General features: G+C 50.0%; 1 protein-coding gene across 4 annotated transcripts; it reads left to right on the top strand.

Annotated features, from left to right (window-relative positions):
- The first annotated feature begins 6,985 nt into the window (after positions 1–6,985).
- On the top strand, positions 6,986–19,295 carry PAQR8 (progestin and adipoQ receptor family member 8). Of its 4 annotated transcripts, XM_074536508.1 has the most exons (3): positions 7,036–7,117; positions 7,973–8,052; positions 17,138–19,295. In XM_074536508.1, exon 3 carries the CDS (start codon positions 17,174–17,176, stop codon positions 18,230–18,232), a length of 1,059 nt encoding a protein of 352 aa, XP_074392609.1. In that variant the 5' UTR covers positions 7,036–7,117; positions 7,973–8,052; positions 17,138–17,173; the 3' UTR covers positions 18,233–19,295. The 4 variants fall into 4 exon arrangements, with proteins under 4 accessions (XP_074392606.1, XP_074392607.1, XP_074392609.1 ...); XM_074536505.1 differs by lacking the exon at positions 7,973–8,052 and having other exon boundaries at positions 6,986–7,117; XM_074536506.1 differs by lacking the exon at positions 7,973–8,052 and having other exon boundaries at positions 7,025–7,156.
- The last annotated feature ends 879 nt before the right edge of the window (positions 19,296–20,174 follow it).

Genomic DNA, 20,174 nt, shown 5'->3' with positions numbered 1-20,174 from the left:
TTTTTTTCACATTGCTCTGTGTCAAAGCGAAAGTTCAGAGTTTCATTTTTAGGCCTTTTAGCCCTCTTCTGGAATAATTTGATGCAGTATTCAGTTTGGCAGGTTGGCATAAATAAAGGATCTTCTGCTTTATTGCATTTTCTTACTTTTTCTCTTCTTTTCCTTTACCTTTTCATTTCTTTTCTTTTTCCTTTCCATTTTTCTTGGTTTTTTCCCTTTCATCTTCTAGGTTTCCCTGCTAGCTCCAGAGATGTTCCCTGCAGCTGGAATAGCTTCCCTGCATCTGCACACTCAGCAGGACCCATTTCCCTCCAGCTGCTCCTCAAATCCACCCCTTCCCTGTGATTTGTTGGACATTCCTTGTTTTCGTGAGTGGAGAAAGCTCAAAGAATGAACAGAGAAAACCTTTGATGTGCCCCTGGCATTCTATTTCTATTTATTTCTATTTCTATTTCCATTTCTAATTTGTATTTATAGTTTATAGTTATAATATTTAACATTTAATATGCATATCTATAATATTTAATATATACTTATATTTTGCTATTTATATTTACAATAATTAATATTTATATTTGTAGTTGTTTATTATATAAATGTAAATATTTATATTATTTATATACAGTATATTTATATAAGTATATTTATATTTGGGTTTTGTTGGTTTTTTTATATAGGCACATCATCCACTGAGGATCTAAACTGGCTGAAGAAATCCATGAAAGTCCCTAAAGGAAATATGATTTATCCCATATAAATTGCCAGAACCCGTTTCAAGATTTCACTTCTGTGATATTTTTTCTCTCTGTGCAGCAGGCAGAATATTAAATTCAGCAATGGACGCTTTGTGCTCTACTGCAGGTAAAATATAGGTGGAAAAAATAAATTATGAGTGCAAAGCTCCCTGTGAGTACAACACAGAGCAGGTACCAGGGTGGGATTCAGGCACATTTATGTGGATTGCACAAGATCTCACCCACATTTGGGTGGTCAGAACAAATCCCAGCCATGGACACGTTGTGGATGGCTGCAGTTTTCCTCCTGAGGGAGCTGGCAGGGCCCCACCCTCTCCTGGGGAAAGGTAACAGGAGTGAGGGATAAAAATAGTGCTGTTGTTATTCATGACAGCGCCTATAGCAACTGCTGCCTGAATAATTCATGGAGCAGGCAGGACAGAGGGATGGAGAGAGGTGGAGAAGGCTGGGAAGAAGGCAGAAGCCTTCCCTGGCTTTTGGGACTCCCCAGGATTGTGCCCAAGGTCTCCCTGGTTTCACCTCCCTGCTGCATTCTGGAGTTACAGGGTGAAAAGGCAGCACAAGCTTACGGGGACACTGAGCACTTCCTATCCACTGGAAAAAACAGGAATTAAGCACTTAGCACACAGAGGGCTGGGTCTGGAGAGCTTGAAGAGACACAGAAGGATCAAGGGTGGATGCAGGAGAATCCATAGGTGAATTGCACATGGAGCTCTTTAACAGTGCTCAATGTGGATTTTCTCATCCCTTCCTCACACCTCTGTGTGTCAGCATCCACCTGTACTTGGTTTTTGAAATTTAAGGGTACCCTGTGATCCTTCTCAGATTCGGGGATGTTGTGGGTTTTTTTTGTTGTTGTTGCTGTTGTTTTCGTTGTTTCCTTTTTTTGGGGTTTTTTTAGTTTTTTTGTTTGGTTGTTGGTTGGTTTTTCTTGTTGGATTTTTTTTTCCTCTTAGTTCATCTAAATGTCAATTTTAAAGCCACAGTGCCATTATGAAGTTGCCATTTATTCACTTTCCTGGCTGCTGAGTAGCCTTGCCTCACCCATGAAGGGCAAGGGAGAGGCTTGTGGCTCATTCACAGCTCCAAAAATGGGTGGAGAGGATCCCAAATTCGATGGGGTGTCACCTGATCATCAAGCAACAGAGTGGAGTGGAGGTTTCAAATCTATTTGTAATAAAAAAGAAGGATAATAACATGGAATGCAATGTTTGGAATGGAAAAAAGGTCACTTTTTAGAACTGAAATTATGTGGACAAGTGAGACCACCTATGAGAAGTTTTTATCAGGGTAAATTCTACTTTTTCCAGGGGATTAAAGGAATTTCTATTTACTGGGCTCTCCTGAAGCTGCAGGAGCTGAACCCTCACCAGGGAGTGAATTCACTCTCACAAGCAGAGTGTTGTCCTGACTCTCACCACAAATAATTTAATGCCTAAGAAACCCTTCTTAATCCTCCCTCCTGACCTTTTCCCTAACATAGGCTGGAGAATTTCACCCCACTGCATCTTCACCCAGCTCAGGCATTTCTGACATCATTTTCTTGAAGAATTTGCTATCCCCACACACTCTGGTAAATCTTTAAACAGTTCTAGCTCTTGTGTTTTTTTCCTAAATGTGGAGAAGAATAACATGGAAAACTACAATCAGGGTGTATAAATGGAATTTCTTTACTGAAAGACACAGGCAGCTGCTGGTATCTCACCAGGAGAGCACAGGAAAGTGGGTAAGGAGTTAAAGGTCTGACCTTCAGTGTGTTTGGATGGGCTGTAACCACCTCCTTTCTTCCCAGAGTAGCAGCCCAGAGCATATGGATTTGTTTTTCATCCCAGCTGCCTCTAGCATGGCCCTAGCACAGTGATGGGAACATAAAATCTTGTTGTGGTCCTGCTCCTGAGATGCACAGCTACTCTAGATCCCACGGGGATTCATCCTGTTTTCCTGCTGTGCAGGAGGAAAATTCAGCAATTAATAGAAAACCAAAACAAACCCGCACAGGCCTTGCCTGTGGGCAGAAGGAAAACTGAATTCCAAATGAAACCAGAGGAGTGGCTGAATCAACAACAAAGCTCTGGGATGGAGCAACCCAACCACATTTGCAGGGAAATCCGAAGGGCCCAGACACAGAGCTGAGGTTTTGATGTTGCTATTTTGGTCTCCTCATCTGCTCTCATGACTTCTGGCTGTTACTAAAGACAGTGACAGCTGGTTCCCTTTTTTTTTTTTTTTTTTTTTTTCCTATTCTCTCATTTTCTCCACCCTCAAGCCTGGAAATCATCCATTTGTACGCAAAACATCTCTGCCTCTTCCTCGGGATCTCTGGGAGCTGCCTTCAGCCCCGGGGCAGGATCCACTGGTCACATCAGCAAGTGATGTCCAGCTTTAGAATCACAGAATCACAGAACTGTTTGGGCTGGAAGGGACCTAAAAGAACATTCAGTTCACCCTCTGCCATGGGCAGGGACATCTTCCACTATCCCAGGCTGCTCCAAGTCCTGTCCACTTCCAGAAAAGTGTACATCACTCTTATTATGAAGAATTTATTCCAAGTATCTAATCTAACCCTGCCCTTTTTCATCCATTCCCTGGGTCCTGTCCCTCCATCCCTTGTCCCCAGTCCCTCTCCAGCTCGCCTGGAGCCCCTTTAGGCTCTGGAAGGGGCTCTGAGCTCTCCCTGGAGCCTTCTTCTCTCCATGTGAGCACCCCTAGCTCTCCCAGCCTGGCTCCAGCCCTTGGAGCATCTCTGTGGCCTCCTCTGGTCTCTCTCCAGCAGCTCCACGTCGTTCTGCTGTTGGGAGTCCCAGATCTGGAGCAGCTCTGCAGCTCACCTGAGTGGGACAGAGAGGCAGAATCTCCCCTCCCCTGCTGCCCCAGTCCATGGGGAGTTTCAGGGATGGGTCATGTCCAGCTCTCACCCGCCAGCACCCCCAAATCCTTCTCCCCAGGGCTGCTCTGGATCCATTCCCCACCCTGATGGGGAGCTGGGGTTGTGTAAGGCACACTAGTAACCCCCATCAGACTGTCACAATGGGCTGTCACTGCTGCGGGCAAACCGCGAGGAGGCAGGAAAGTCCCGACCCCAAATTGCTACACAATCCTTATGCAGCACGTGGGGAACAGCTGATGGTGCCCAAATTAACTGTATCAAGTGTTTCCTTCTGACTGCAGAGGGTGAACTTGGTAACCCAGGGCTTTTATGGATTTTTTCCCCCTGAATTATTAGTTAAAGAAAGCCTTAGTGTTCTAATGTGTTCTTAGTGTTCTAATTCTGCATCTGCAGAATTTTTATGTAAAACTTGCCAAATGTATGATAAGCATCAATTCTTGCCCAGGGGGAAGGAGCTCCATATGGGCACAGACAGGGCAAAAAATTTTCTCTTTTACCCCACTACAATAACAACATGTCATTATTCTTTATTACAGGAAAAGGTAACTCCTACTTCCTGGATTACGTTTGGTGCTTGGAATACCTCAGCTGTCTTTGGTGCAAAGCTGCTACATTGCTCCTCAGCAGCACAGTGTGGACATGGTGTGCGTGGAGGCTTTTTGGTGGAGGGAGACCCTGATCCACAAAAGAAAATCCTTTTTTTGAGTAATAACTCTGAGCACCTAAAAATAACAGGACAACCTTTTGCAGGTCCCTTCCAACCCAAACCACTCTATGATGCACATTTGGGTGGGGAATTAAGGCATTCAGGACATGTTTGAGGGCACAAAGTGTGTTTGAATCATCAGATGACTCTAGAGGGTAGGGAGAGCTCAGCCTGGTACAACCCAGTCCTGACTTTGGGACTAATCTCCTCGGCAAACACAACCACACCTGGGCTTTGACTTGGAGGGAGCTGGGTGATTCATTTCAGGGTTTAAAATGTCAATGCTAGGGAGCAAAAGCAGGGTGAGTTTGAGCACAGCAGGGTAAGTCTGAGATGAACTACAGAGCATGGCTTGGTACCACTCACCTGAGAGCCAGGGATCAAAGAGCTCTCACTGTGCAGCACCCACCAGGCTTGGGGTGCAGAACAGGCTGTCAGCATCCACCAGGCTTGAGATGCAGAACAGGCTGTCAGCATCCACCAGGCTTGGGGTGCAGAACAGGCTGTCAGCACCCTCCAGGAGAGCAGTTATCCCACACAGAGCTGCCCTTTGCCCTTCCCACGGCTACCCTGGGGCATCCCTTGAGGTTAAATGAGGTAAAAACCTTTCACTGGGGTAAAATAGGTGCAGGTGGCCTGGCAGCATTGCAGTGTCCATGTTGCAGCAGGGATGTCACCCCCCACCATCCCCATCTGCCTGGATTTTATTTTATGTCCCACCTCCTACATTGCCCCTTGTCCTGTCCCTTCATGCCTTGTCCCCAGTCCCTCTCCAGCTCTCCTGGAGCCCCTTTAGGCTCTGGAAGGGGCTCTGTGCTCTCCCTGGCTCCTTCTCTTCTCCAGGGGAATACCCCCAGCTCTCCCAGCCTGGCCCCAGAGCAGAGGGGCTCCAGCCCTTGGAGCATCTCTGTGGCCTCCTCTGGACTCTCTCCAGCAGCTCCTCGTCCTTCTGCTTTTGGGGTTCTCAGATCTGCAGGTGGGGTCTCACCAGAATGAAGCAGAGGGGCAGAATCCCCTCCCAGTTTCAGGAATGGAGGAGGAGGAGGGTGCAGTGTTATGGGTCTTTCAGGAGATGTCTTAGAGGGACATAAAACGAGTGCAAGATGTCACAGGGGAGGTTGGTAGCTGCCAGTTGTATCTCTTTCACATCCCTGAGTGCAATGGCAGAGAAAAATTGAGGTTCCTTCCCACCCTCTTCACCCTGGATGTTTTGCCTCCTCATTTTGGGGTCATTTGCTCTCTCATGTGGTGTGAGATTTGTGCTGGGATGTGCTGAACCTTCACCCAGGCTGCAGAGATCTTATCAGAGCCACAAAGTCACATTCCTGGGCTGCCTCTCTGTGGATGCTCTCCCTGCAGAACAAGCAGTCCTTCTGTTTTCCTCATAAACCCATCAGAAACCAGCGGTTCTGACAGGCTGGAGCAGCAGAACCTGCATGAACCAGCTGAGGCAGAGCCTGGAGAGGGCAAACTCTGTAACTCATAAATTAACCTGCTCCTGGGGTCACGGTGACCCTACAGCTGAACCCACCACTGTGCCTTTGGCACAGCTCCATCCAGGATCCATCAGCCTCTCCCACACATTTCCCAGGCATTGCTCAGGAGCCCTGAGCTGCTTCTGAAAGGACATTTGGGTGAAAATGCCTGGTTTTTGGAGCCCAAAGATTTTGGTGCTGGTAGCTGGCTTGGGCCATACTGCCTTTTGCTTGGAAATCTTGTGGAAAATCATCTGCTCCTCCACACTTGCATGTCCACAGCACTGAAATCAGGGGGTTAACCCCCACTCCATGGAAGTCATCTGGTCCAGCCCCCTTGCTCATTTAGGGCCACACAGAGCAGGTTGCCCAGGTCCATGTCCAGATGGATTTTAAATATCTCAAAGGATGGAGGTACCTCTTGCTGGGCAACCTGTGCCAGTTCTTGGCCTCACAGTGAAAAAGTGTTTCCTGGTGTTCAGGAAATGAGAGGAATCTCCTGTGCTTCAGTGGGTGCCCATAGACCTGGTCCTGTGATTTTTACTTTAAATGTAGAATCTCCATCTTTGAGGGTGGTCTCTGGGGCTGAACCGGGTGACCTCCAAAGGTCCCTTCCCATCCCAAACCACCTTGCAGTGACTTGTAAATCCTGTAAGGAGCATCTGAGGGAGCTGGAGGGCTCAGCCTGGAGAAAAGGAGGCTCAGGGGAGACCTCGTGGCTCTGCACAACTCCCTGATAAGAGAGGACAGCCAGGGGAGGGTGGGCTCTGCTTCCAAGGAACAGGGACAGGACAAGGGACAGAACCTCAAGCTGTGGCCAGAGGAGGTTCTGGTTGGACATGAGGCAGAACTTCTTCATGGAAGGGGTGGTCAGGCATTGGAAGGGCTGCCCAGGAGGCGCTGGAATCTCCATCCCTGGAGGTGCCAAGGAACAGCAGGACGGGACACTCAGCTCTGCGCTCGGTCACAGGTTGGACTCGATGACCTCGGAGGAACGACTCTGTGATTCTGTGACTTTGCACCCCTCTCACGGATGTGTCACTAAGCTCTGTCCTGCACCGAGCCACAGGGTGACGGGATAAGGGTGGTGCCGCGGTGTTGAGTCCCGCTCTGTCGAGCCTGGGCCGAGCCGGGCTGGGCTCGGCCCGCGGGGCCACCCCGGGGCGGGGCGGGGCGCGCATGCGCGGGGTGGCCGCGGGGGCTCCCGGAGGCGGCGGCGCCGGGACAGGGGAGGGGACAGCGGACACCGAGAGCGGGCACCGAGAGCAGGCACCGAGAGCGGGCACTGAGAGCGGTGAGTGCGGGACGGGAGAGCCCACCCTGAGTACAGGGGGTGAGTGCGGCCACTGAGTGCGGGCGGTGAGTGTGGACATGGAGTGCGGGAGATGGAGAGCAGGCACTGAGTGCGGGCACTGAGAGCGGACACTGCGGGCGATCCCCTCCCTGCGGTCCCCTCTTCTCCCGCCGGGACACCGAGGGTCCCCGGGGAGTTCCCGGTGCGCTCCTGCGTCCCCGCGGCGCCGGGAGCATCGTTCCCTGCGGGAGAAGCGGGATGCGGGATGGGTGCGGGGGTGGGCGGTGTGCCGTGCCAGGTGCTTGCAGACACCCCTGGGATGCGGAGGGATGCGGGGTCTTTCCCTCTGTGCCACGCACAACTGTGGCTCATCCAGCCAGGGTTGGTTCAGGTGGGTGCTGGGGAAGACCTTAAGGAGGGCAGGGATGAGCAGGGAGACGCGGGTTTTGCCTTAAATTCCCCCGTTACTGGCATCTCAAGGGCTTCCTGAAGGAGAGAGGTGGGCAGTGGTTTTCCTGCGTGTTTGTTTGAAATGGCTGTGGGCGGATTTCCCTTTAACGACTTTGACACCCGGGGAGCTCTGGAGGCCACGGGAAGGAGATGCATAGTTCAGCCGTGAGCTGGGAGAAGAACCAGCTCCCGGTGTTTGCCTTGGAGCTGCCGCCCGCTCCTTTCGGGGACACGAGCTGGGGCGCGTCTCCAAAGGGTCGCCGAGGGATTGTTCCCTGCTGATCTTCTCCGGAACACTTCGGGGCCATGTCCCCCCTATATCTCATATCTCATCTGGATGTTTTCCTGGCTGAAAACACCACAAGCATCTCACTTTTTTTCTTTCTTTTTTTTTTTTTTCCCTAGGGGCAGGGAGGAAAATATTGTGGACAGTCTTAAAGTGTTCTGGTTTTCTTGAACACAAATATATAGATATATAACTTCAGGTAAACATTTAACAGTTGTTTGTTTGGTGCCAAACCAATTCCTCCCATGATGAGCAGGGTTGGGTATGGAGCATCCCAGTAGCTGTGCCAAGGTGACACAAGGGGCACACAGGTTTTTACTGGGATGGGGAGGTGCACTTGTGGGATTGTAGCTTCAGAGCTGGGAAATTATTTAAATATTGCTAATTGGAGGATTTTTGAGTGGGATGAGGCTTGGAGCAACCTAGTCTAGTGAAAGGTACCCTGCCCATGGCAGGGGGGTTGGAACGAGATGAGCTTTAAGGTCCTTTCCAACCCAAAATGTTTTGGGATTCTAGGATGGATTGCTGCAGATTAGGATGAGGAGTGTAGTGCTTCCCTGGCAACAGTCATTGAAAAAGAGCAAAGTTATGGAAAGGTCATGAAAAAGGATGAATCCAGCAGGTCTGAAGTCTGATTTTGCCCTCTGCCAGGGGACAGGCAGCCATGAATTCTGAATTCTAGCAGCATACTTTGCTCCAGCCTTGGGGTGCTGTGGTGATATGTGCTGCAAACAGTTCCTAGAAACCCACTCAGGACTCATCAGGCCAAACCACACAGTTGCACATTCCCTCCCACGCAGCTGGGGAAGGTGTGGGTTAACAGCCCTGCACCCTGCAGGATTTTCTGTTTCCTGGATATTAATTGCTTTTATTTGTTTACGCTGAGGCTGCAGCCGCAGCCTGTGGCTGAGCCAAGGCCTGTGTCCCTGTGGATGCAGGGAGGGATGGCCACAAGGGAGGTGCCACCACCAGGTCACATGCATGAGCTTACAGCTGCTTGCACATCTTGATTCAGGCACCAGCTTAATTTTTTATCTGCCAGTTTACGGGGTAACCCTTGCTCATGGGGTCAGACCAGTGGCCCTCAAACAATTGGCATAAACAGTTAATCATCAGTAAATTTCAGAAGAATAAATACCCAGGGAAGCTGCTGGAGGCTGCAGCTGTACAGATGCCATACCTTATAATCATCATCCTTCATAGCATCATGGAATGGTTTGGGTTGGAAGGGACATTAAAGATGGTCCAGTTCCAGCTCCCTGCCATGGACAGGGACACCTTCTACTAGACCAGGTTGCTCCAAGCCCTGTCTAACCTCGCCTTGGACGCTTCCAGGTAGTAAGGGGCAGATTGCTCACATCTCCTTCCCACCCTCCAAATCCTTGGGATTGGGTAGGTTCTAAGCAAGTGAATGCAGCACAGCCTGTATGCCTTTTGGGGAGAGAATCTGCCATTGCCTCTTCCTTGGAGCTTTGTAGCCTCCAGGAAGGGCATCACTTTTGTCACTGCAAACCCAGAACCTGGCTGGGAGAGCCAGCCCATGGGGTTAAATGGGACGAGGTCCAGGATGGGGACAAAGACTTTTATTTCAGGGGAGAGGAGAGCTCCCAGATCCATGGGGTCGGCACAGGGCTGCAGTCTCTCCCTGGCAGTGCCTCCTCTCTGTCCGCAGCAGCCGCAGGGCTATGCATGATTTATATACATTTTTTTTGAGTGACCAAAGCTCTAAAATCTGCAGCCTTAAAAAAATCAAAAGCAAGAGGCTTTTGTGGATGACAGCAAAGCTGAGCAGCCTCAGCCCTGAGGTTTTTTGGGGATGATTTGAACCCACAAACAGCACATGGCCAGTTTAGTTTGGTCGCTCTGGCCACAAGCATATGGTTCCAGGGTTGTCCTATCAGCAGATGGATCCGAGCAGGGAGGGATTGGCTGCCTTGTCGAGGTTTCCCTGTGCTAGCAGGAGTTCCCAGTTCTAGATCTGCACTGAAGGAAAATTAGTGCTAAAGGAAGCTTAGGAGGTGAAAGTGGGATGCCACTGTGACAAATCCAGGCTCCTTTTTCAGTCAGTGCAGGGGGAAAACCCCCTGGCACTTTTCTGGCACAATTCCAGTTTCTGGAAAGGGTCAGTCCCAGCCCATCAGTGATCCCCGCATGGCTGAATACAGCAGGCAGGTACTGGTGGGGCTGGCAGGACCAAAACCATGCCCAGGGGTGTGCTGACACTTCAGCAACCTGATGGTTACAGTTTGGGACTGTGTCCCAGTCTGGTTTGATTCCTGGTGTACTCATCCAGGGATTTCACCTGAAATTCAGCCCCAAAGCATCAGGTGCTGTGTTGGTTGTGTGTGGGAAAAGAAAGTGATGAAGGGATCAGGAAAGCACAAACAGCAAAGGATTAGTGAGATCAGGGAGAAAAGCTGCAGAATATTACCTCACTCTTGGGCAAATTTTGATACAGAAAGAGTGGATTTGCCAGAGGAGGGAATCCTCAGCCAGAAGAATTATTTTTTCTTTTCAGGAATTATTGACTGTGTTATCAGCAGCATCACCAAGCTCTAACCCAGGTTAGGCATGAGGAAACTGCAGCTGTGCTATCACAGCAAACCAGAACTGTGCCATTCCCTAACGTGGTTTGGGAGATAGCACAGGGCAGGAGTTGTTCCTGGCTGACAGTTTGTGTGTGGCCCCCATTTGAGGGGTGCAGCAGCACAGGAATGGCCAAGCCAGCCCAGCTGGTCTCTGAGAACCTGATGCTGTGAAAATCAACTCCCTCCTTGCACGTGATGCTTGGATTCTTACCACAAAGCCACCATCCTCATCCAACCTTTGGTTTCCTATCTTTGGGGTTCCATTCCCCTGCTTTGCTCCCCCAAACACCACAGGGCCTCAGGGGTGCCCCCCTTGTTGGGATGCACTTGCCAGCAGCTTTGTTTTTGCTCTGTGCCCTCTGAGCACAGCGTTCCCTGTGCTGGCTCCACTGCTCTCATCCCCTGGCCCCATCCCAAAGCTCAGGCAATGCTCAGCCCATGTCAAGAGGCACTTGGTGCCCAGCAGGGCTGAGCTGGCTGCTGGCCTAGCTGGCTGCCAGGCCAGGAATTGCAGGGGAGCTGACACTGCTGTGGCTTCCATGGGGATCCTGCCACCTCCCCCTGGCTTTCATGGCTCGTCTCCCAGCATCACGGGACACTCGTTTCCTGAGGGATTCAAGCTTGGACAAGCCCTGATTGGGCTGCACACTCTGTATGTGTGTAAAGGGGAGAATTTGAGCTGTCTTCTTTTATTTGAAATTTATCATGAGATTATTTTGACCTTTTTTTCTGAAGACATCAGATTGTTTTCAGTTGTGCCCTTCAGTAAATCACATGGCATCACCTTCCAGAGCATGCCAACTTGCGCAGGTCCCTGTGTTGGAGGAGTAACTGAGCTGATGCAGATCTAACAGGGTACCTAAGTGCCTTGAGGGAAATAAAATCTTCTGTGCAATTCACTGTAAAGTAGTCCCAGCACTGCCCTGTGCATTAGGAGCACAGTATCTCATTTCCATCAGGCAGATGAGGACTGATACCCCCATTTCCTAGATGGGGAAGTGTAAGCCCAGTTTAGAGAAGCCCCAAGCACCTGGCCCCTCTCTGGTTGTGGGGATTTCCACTTCTTTGATGCTGGAGAGTAGATAAGTTCTTCACATCCTGCTGCCTGCCCTAGCAGGGCTGGTCTCTGGCACAGACCATCAAATCATGGAATCACAGAGTTTTGGGTTGGGAGGGACATTAGGCTTACCCAGTTCAACCCCCCTGCCATGGGCAGGGACACCTTCCCCTGTCCCATTTTGCTCCAAGCCCTGTCCAGCCTGGCCTTGGACCCTTCCAGAGATCCAGGGGCAGCCACAGCTCCTTTGGGGAACCTGTGCTGGTTGTAAATCCCATATAAATCCCAGTAACTCCCCACAGAAGGAATCTGAGCTCTGAGTGTTCCTGCTGCAGTCTGGAGCAATGTTGGCACCTAAATCTGTGGCAGGAGAAGGAAGCAGGTAATACCAAGACTGCACAGGAACTGCTTCTTGAGTTCTCTTATTTTCTCAGCTCTGGAGGGGCCTTTCCAAAACACGGGGCAAGAATAGGATGGAGGAGCTGGCACTGTGCTCCCAGGATGGTCTTTCAAAGTTTTCTCCAGCCCTTCAGAATGGTTAAATACAGGAGGAGATGTTTGTGCTCAGGGTGGACCAGCCTTCAGACAACAGGGTTTGGGATGGGGCTTATCCAGTGCCTTTGAGCTGAGTACAGCTGTGGTGCAGCCTCTCCCAGAGCTGAACTCCCTGCCATCCTAGCGCGCTGGGAGCTGTGACACCAAAGTAAACCCATGTAGGAATGGGTCACAATAAAACCCCAAAAGCTTCAAAATGACCTGGAGTCCCCCCTGGGACTTTTGCTCAACTGCCAGAAGAGAGGAATTCAGGCATTAATCACCTGCAGCTCTCCAAACCACTCTGTTGGCCACTGCTGTTATTTTCATGCTGTCCACAACCACTACTTCTTTTTTTTTTTCTGTTTTAAATGCCATGCATTTATTAAAGACTTCCCCAAAGCTGAGTACCCCCAGTCCTCCCTGCTTTGTTTACCAGGAATTACTGCCTTTTTGGAAGCCTGTGTAAAACTCTGGTGCCTGAATACCAGCCTGCAAGCAAATCTATCACACTGGTCCAGCCTCAATCCCAGACAGTGAACTCGGGGGCCAGACTGGTGGGAAAATCGACCGTACTCTGTAGGAAATTTTCTCATTCAAACCCTTCCATCAGAGTGTGACCAAAAAGCAAAAGAGCTGGGAAAAAGCTCGGGTTTCCAATTACCCTCTTCAAAAGGGAGAGAAAAATTGGAACAGGATCGTTCTCCTCCTGTGCTGGGAGTTTTTATTGTGGATGTCATGATCCAGCCTGGCCATCATCCACGCCCTCCTTCTCGCCTTGCAGCTCCCTCCCTGAACAAACGATACTTGGTTGCTGTTAATTGGGAGCAGCCAAAATAACTGAATCCCCCGGAGATGGGAGTGAGGACGGAATCTCAACGAGACACCCTGCCGATGAATGTGGCTTTCAGCTGCTCCTACGCCCCCGTGAAGGAAAAAGAATAGGGGCTCTGTGAAAGTGAAACAGCCAGTGCTGACCTTGGGTTTCTGGGTTGGTGTTTTTTGTTGTGTTTTTTTTTCTCTTTCTCTCTCTTTTCTAACGTTAATTGCTCGTCACTTTGTCCCATCACATGATCACTGGAGCTGCCAACTCGTTCTCACTCACTCTTATCACAAGGTTTGAAATAAGCAGGGTACCAGATTTCTGATTTAGCATTGTTCAGCCCAGTATCAGATGCGTTTCTTGTGATTTCGGACTATTATTTTGAAAATCTCTGCCCCTCACAGCCTGTTTAAAACTGGCATTTTCCAGCTCTGAAAGCCTGCCTGGAATAATCTGTGCTGTCAGGAAGATGTGCAGTGCCCAGGCTCTCTGGGGCAATGCTCACTGCATGCACTGAGCTCTGGGGATGAGGGACCTTGGCAAAATCCTGGCATGAGTACGAGCAGTGCAAGGCAGAGCCAGGCTGTGCCTGGGACAGAAGCTGACTGTGTCTCTCACACCCTTGTCAGCATGCAAAGCAGGCAGGCCATGGACTGCATTCCCATGCATTCCCATTCCCAGGCTCAATTGCCACTCTCCCATGTGTTGCCTTTACTCTTTATGTGCAGTTTTCTCCACAGGAGATGAGCATCTCTGCAGGTCTTTGCCCTCTTGCCCTGTCCTTGCAGTTGTGCCCTCTTGGAGGTTTTCAATTCCTGCTCTGCTGAGATTCACTCTGGTATTACTCTGTTCTCTCCAAGATGTAAGGAACTTCAGCATGTCCTTTCTTCCTCTGCCTCACCATCATGATCATTGAATCTTGGAATCCCAGAATGGTCTGGGTTGGAAAGATCATTTTGTTCCAACTCTTCTGCCACAGGCAGGAAAAAATTCTTCCCTGTGAGGGTGGTGGGGCCCTGGCGCAGGTTACCCAGAGAAGCTGTGGTTGCTCCATCCCTGGAAGTGTCCAAGGTTGGATGGGGCTTGGAGCAAGCTGGGATAGTGGAAGGTGTCCCTGGCCGTGGCAGGAGGTTGGAATGAGGTGATCTTTAACATCCCTTCCATCCTGAAGCACTCCACAATTCCATGATTTATGAACTCCACTAGCTACAAGAAGCCAGAAGAGACTGGCTGTGCATTAGAACAGGGCAGAGTGAGTGTTGTCTCCTGTTCACACCTTGCCCTCACAGGACTGCCCCAAAGTCAACATTTGCCTTGCCTGCCTAGATTTTGGCATGTAACTCCATAGGGATACACAATCTGCTGAATGAACTGCATGTCCCATCATGGATTAGGACCCTGCAGACCCTTAGGAGAGAAAAAAAGTCTTTATGAGTGAGAACAACATTAAGTGCCCAGCAAGTGTGCTATCTTCAGTATTGCACATCTGTGAAACTAAAACAGCATTTCCAGGGACCATTTTGACTTCTGTGGCCAAGGCAGCTCCATCAAACACAGCAGACAAAGTCCCCTGTGGCAAACAGAGAAACAAACCTCCAGCCTTGAGAGGTGCTAAGGGAGAAAGCCTAGGCAGTATAGGGCAGAAAGAATTTTCTGGAAAATAAAACCTAGTTATGACAGCTCCCTTCTGCTAGAATACAGAAGCAACATGAAAATACTTTGTTTCTTATCAGATGCTTTGGCTTTTTACAGGAAGTGAGACTTGCTGCCTGCTTGAGAGTCTGCTCTGACTTTGCTCTTCGTGCTGTTTCACCCTGAGACTGCCAGGTCCCACCTCCTTGCTTTCAGAAACTCTCTCATGGTGTTTAACACTGTCCTGTCCTCTGTATCACAGCCTAGCAGGGGTCTCCCATCATGGGATCACAGACTTGGTTTGAGTTGGAAGGGATCTTAAAGCTCTTCTAGTTCCAGCCCCCTGCCATGGGCAGGGACACCTTTTCTAGACCAGGTACCCACACAAACTGTTGGTGTCTCACCTCTGGACACAGCTAGTAGGAGAAAAATTGAAACAGGAGAAAAATTGGCTGTTTTCCACAGTCAGGCAAAATACTTATTTGTGTTTCTTTTTTTTTTTTTTTCTACCTCCATCCCCTGCAGCTCCAGTTATGTGCATATAAGCTTAAGAGACAGATTCTGCTCCTGCAAATCTGTGTGTGTTGATTTCACAGGAGTAACCACAGCCCTGCACAGTCTGGTGGGGCCCCATCAGCACCACTTTCAGTTTAACATGGGCATTTGTGATGAATTCTCCTCTATTTTGTGTGACACAAACACCAGCAGGGAAGAGAGGTATCTAGGTTATTGGGAAACAGGGGGTATTGGGAATTAATTTAATGCCAGGAGTTGTTCTCCACATATCGGGATCCTGCTGTGCCCTGAATCTGAATCTTGCCAGCCAGAGCTTAGCAAGTCTGGAGGTTACCAAGGAGCAGAGCAGCAGAGGAGTGCCCAGCACAGGGTTTGGCTGCTCTGAGCATCCAGGGACTTCTCTGGCAGTCCCTCAGCATTGGCTCCATGGATGCTGCCAAAGCTCTGATGCTGTACCCAAACTGCAGCCAGCTTGGATGTGAAGCCTCTCATTTCTTCAGTCCTTCTCAATCCTGATGCTTCTTACTTGTGGAGGGATGAGGGCTGCAGGTTTGGGACTGTGGATTCTTCCACTTCTCCCTCTGCCATACTCACTACAGTAATCCATGGGCAAGTTGTGTGACAGGGGAGGTTGAATTTCTTTGCAACTGCCATGATTTGTTTGGGACCCTCTTAACTCATGTGCAGACATGCTGTTTATCCCTTAGATGAGTGATTTACATCCCAGTTTTGTCCCTGAGCATTTTGTTCTGGGGTAAGGGGTGAAAAATCACCTTCATAAATCATCAGATGCTTCCTTGCCAACTAACTGCTTCCTGCAGCCCCTTGTTGGCAGCTTGTGGCTCCTGAACACACTCCAAGCTGAGTGTGTGAGGAAGTGGGGAGGAAGGGCAGGCTTGTGACATTGCTGTGCCCATCTGATGCAAGCTGACCTGCAGGGACAGGGCTCTGCCATCTCCCTCTGTGCTGAATTAGGTCAGGGAACAGATATCCCTGGGAATCTGGTGTCAGGACCCAGGACATCCCTCTGGCTGTCCTGAGCAGCCAAGACCACTGCCAGGGGTCTCATAGACCCTGGCACAGAGCAAAAAAATGCCTCTGTGGTTTTGATTATGACCCGTGGAGCAAGTTACCAACCTTAGATGAAGATCTGCTAGCCACGACAAATTAAGTAGAATGATAGTGAATTTATCACAAGGTGAAAAAGTAGATTTTGGGGTTTTTAGAATGGGGATTCAAGAGGCAAGATGGAGGAATCTGGGCATGTCCAGCCTTTCTCCTTCTTCTTCTTGGGCTCCATCTTCTGCTGTGATGTTGGCACTTTTGGATTGGTTTAGAGTAGAAGCTCACTGTCTAACATAGGTGATAGGTATTGGAAGGTGATTGTAAACATTGTACAGGTAGTTTTTAGTATAAAGACATAACACCACCCTGGGGGCAGGCAGAGTGCCTCTGACTGTCTTGCTGAGCCAGGAAAAAGAATTTTATAGATAAGATACAATAAACAACCTTGAGACCGAGAAATGAAGAGCCCTGACTCCTTCTTCAAGCACCGGGCTGGGAAAAGAGACTTTCTAACTTTTCTCGGGGTCACTCTGACCAGCTAGAGACCCCGACAATCTGGTACTCCCTCAGACCCTTCTTTAACTCCCCAGGATATCTGGTACCCCTAAACTTGACAATATTCATAGAATCATGGAATGGTTTGGGATAGAAGGGACCTGAAAGACCATCTTGACCCAACACCCTGCCATGGGCAAGGACACCTCCCACTATCCCAGGGTGCTCCAAGCCCTGTCCATCCTGTCCTTGGACACTTCCAGGGAATCAGGAGCAGCCACAGCTTCTCTGGGTACCCTGTGCCAGGGCTCCACCACCCTCACAGCCAGAAATTCCTTCCCAATATCCCATCTATCCTCACCCTATGGTAGTGGGCAGGCATTGCCTCTTGTCCTGTCCTTCCAGGCCCTTGTCCCAAGTCCCTCTCCAGTTTTCCTGGAATCCCTTTAGGCACTGGTGGGTGCTCTATGGGCAGTGTCTCCATGGTGCCATGGTTAATCCCACTGGGAATGGCAGCATGCTCTTCTCCCCGGTGCACCACCATTAACATTTCCTCTTTCTCCCATCCCCTCAGGGCAGGAAGAGACGTTCCCTGGAGCGGGGCTGAAGGATGACAGCCATCCTGGAGCGGCTCAGCACGCTGTCCCTCAGTGGGCAGCACCTCAGCCGGCTGCCCCGGCTGCTGGAGGACGGCCTGCCCAAGATGCCATGCACGGTGAAGGAGTGCGAGGTGCCGCAGCTCTTCCGCGAGCCCTACATCCACAGCGGCTACCGCCCCACCGGCCAGGACTGGCGCTACTACTTCCTCAGCCTCTTCCAGAAGCATAATGAGGTGGTCAACGTGTGGACTCATCTCCTGGCGGCCTTGGCCGTGCTGCTGAGGTTCAAGACGTTTGTGGAGGCTGAGCAGTTGCTTGTGGATGCGTGGTCCTTGCCGTTGCTCATCTTTGTCCTCTCCTCTGTCACCTACCTGACCTGCAGCCTCTTGGCCCACCTGCTGCAGTCCAAGTCGGAGCTGTACCACTACACCTTCTACTTTGTGGACTATGTTGGAGTCAGCATCTACCAGTATGGCAGTGCCCTGGCTCATTTCTACTACAGCTCTGACCAAGCCTGGTATGACAAGTTCTGGCTTTTCTTTCTGCCAGCAGCAGCTTTCTGTGGCTGGTTGTCCTGTGCTGGCTGCTGCTATGCCAAATACCGGTACCGACGGCCTTACCCCATCATGAGGAAGATGTGCCAGGTGATCCCAGCAGGGCTGGCTTTCATCCTGGATATCAGTCCTGTGGCTCACCGGGTGGTTGTGTGTCACCTGGGGGGCTGTGAGGAGGATGCTGCTTGGTACCACACGTACCAGATACTGTTTTTCCTTATCAGTGCTTATTTCTTTTCCTGCCCTGTCCCTGAGAAATACTTCCCTGGCTCCTGCGATATTGTTGGCCATGCCCACCAGATTTTCCACACCTTCCTGGCCATCTGCACCTTGTCACAGCTGGAGGCCATTCTTTTGGATTACAAGAACAGACAGGAGATTTTGCTAAAGAGACACGGGCCTTTCACTGTTTATCTCTCCTGCATCTCTTTCTTTGGCTTGGTGGCCTGCAGTGCCATCACAGCTTACATCCTGCGATGCAGGATCAAGGCCAGCCTGGCTAAAAAGGACTCCTGAGAGTCACAGATGTGACAGGCATGACATCACCAGAGAAAATCAAGGAAAAGGGCATAACATACTAGAGACATGACTGTCTTACTTGCCTAACACGCCATGACTAACCAGGACCCTGGATTCAGATGGAGGGCTGGACACTTCATGCTGGATGCAATTTCACAGCAGGGATTGCCTTTTGCCATCCAGGGGGGGGCATGGAGTATTTTAAGCCAGAACAAGTCACTGAACCAAGGATGCTGAAATAGGCAGAGGTTCCTTGTTCATTCTGGTAGAGCTGTGGGTGAGACCTTGCTAAGGTCAGGGAGGGCAGCCTGGAGGCTGTGGGACTGCAGGAGGGTGTGCCAGGGCTCACAACACCATGAGGAGCACAGCTGGATGTGATGACCTCTCTGGTTTGGCCATATCTGTGTGAGAACTGTTCCTATCAAAGGCAGCAGGAAGGTTTCAGGAAGTTTGTGTTTCTAGGATTGGGGTGTGAGGGCACATGTGGCACCGTGGCTGCTAGAATCCTTTTCCTGTTCCAGCCAGGTTCTCTCTGAGCTCCCCTTGTCAAGGGTGTCAATGCCAGGTCACTTAGATGGCTTTGGGAGAACATCTTTGGAGATCCTGGCTTGACCTGGGGTCCTCTGGGACAAACTGGGTTGGTGTCATCTGTCTAGGGAGCCTGACCAACCTCTAGCAATGTCCATGAAATGTGGACTAACTTGGATGGGATCTGTTTGATACAGGAAAGGCTCTGCTCCTCCAACAACGCTACTGTGGTCATGGCCAACAGGGTGTAAAGGTGAAGGAGTCTTTATTCCCCTTTTAATGGTGCTTTGTGTCCTTGGTCAGCATTATGGGAAAGCTGACCTTGAAGCTGCAGGGTTGCTGTTCTGTGATGAGTGGGGCTGTGGCTCTGGCATGTTTTTATCAGTATTAAATGAAAGTGGAAGAACAAAAGGAAAAGCAGGATGACATCATTAGGGTCCTGCACAACCTTGGTATGGGTTTGTACTTGGGACTTGGTGATTCCTGTGTGGAGTAGCAAAGAGAGTGGTCAGGGTCACTTAATGTCCATGGGTCACTCCTGTCCAAGGGAACAAAGGCTGGATTACTGTGTCCCCCACTAGAAGAATCTATTCTGTGCTTGCCTTGGGGGAATATTGATCATGGAGCCACCAAGGAGGATTAAATCCTTGCTAAAACCAAGGAATCCATGGGATCCATCCCAGCCACGGATTTGTCTCATTGAGCCCAAGGGCAGGCAAATGAATTGTGATTGCTGGTTCTGAGCAGGCAGAGTGTAGGGTTGGGGATATGGTTGGTGATGACGAGCACTGATTTCTGCATTTCATCTGTGTTTCAGCTCTTGAGGTGTGTGTGTTCATGTGTGTGCATGCGATTTGTTATCCAGAAAGGCTTTGCCTTGGGATTTTATATCTGCAGAGCCTCCTAGCTGGGTCAAGATTAACCTGAAGGAAACAGTGCTGTCCTGCTGGAGGAGCAAGGTGGGCTGGACAACAGATTTGTTAATAGATGGTGGAAAACAGACCTGTAGATTGGCAGTTTGCTGGTCCTGTGTTTAGTAGGTAAATTTGGGACTCATGGCCCTATGGAGAATTAAATACAAAGGGAGAGGGAAGTAAGTTTGGAATATAGGAGAAGAAGTCATAGGAAAGCCTTCAGGAGGTCATCAACTCCACCCTTTCTCATCAGTCCTGGTCTCAGCTTAGAAATTAATTACTTGATTTCGTAGTATGTTTTTGATGGTACAGATGGTACAGCCATGCTGACCTAGAAGAAAATCTGCCTCAGGGGAGATGCCAAGCAGGGGTGGTCCCACTTGCACCTCGTTCAACCTCTTCCCATGCACAGAAGTTCATCTCACCACAGAGTGAGCCAGTGCCGGGAGAGGGACCTTTGGGAAACCAATCCTACTGAAAAAATGTCAGTAATTTTC

The sequence above is a fragment of the Zonotrichia albicollis genome, chromosome 3, assembly GCF_047830755.1.
Source record: "Zonotrichia albicollis isolate bZonAlb1 chromosome 3, bZonAlb1.hap1, whole genome shotgun sequence".
In the NCBI taxonomy this organism is placed as follows: Eukaryota; Metazoa; Chordata; class Aves; order Passeriformes; family Passerellidae; genus Zonotrichia; species Zonotrichia albicollis.
Note: the sequence above shows the minus strand (reverse complement) of the source record. Positions and strands in the feature narration are given on the sequence as shown.

What these genes read in the sequence shown, in the direction of transcription:
- PAQR8 (XM_074536505.1), top strand. Translation starts at nt 17,174, where the DNA reads ATGACAGCCATCCTGGAGCGGCTCAGCACGCTGTCCCTCAGTGGGCAG.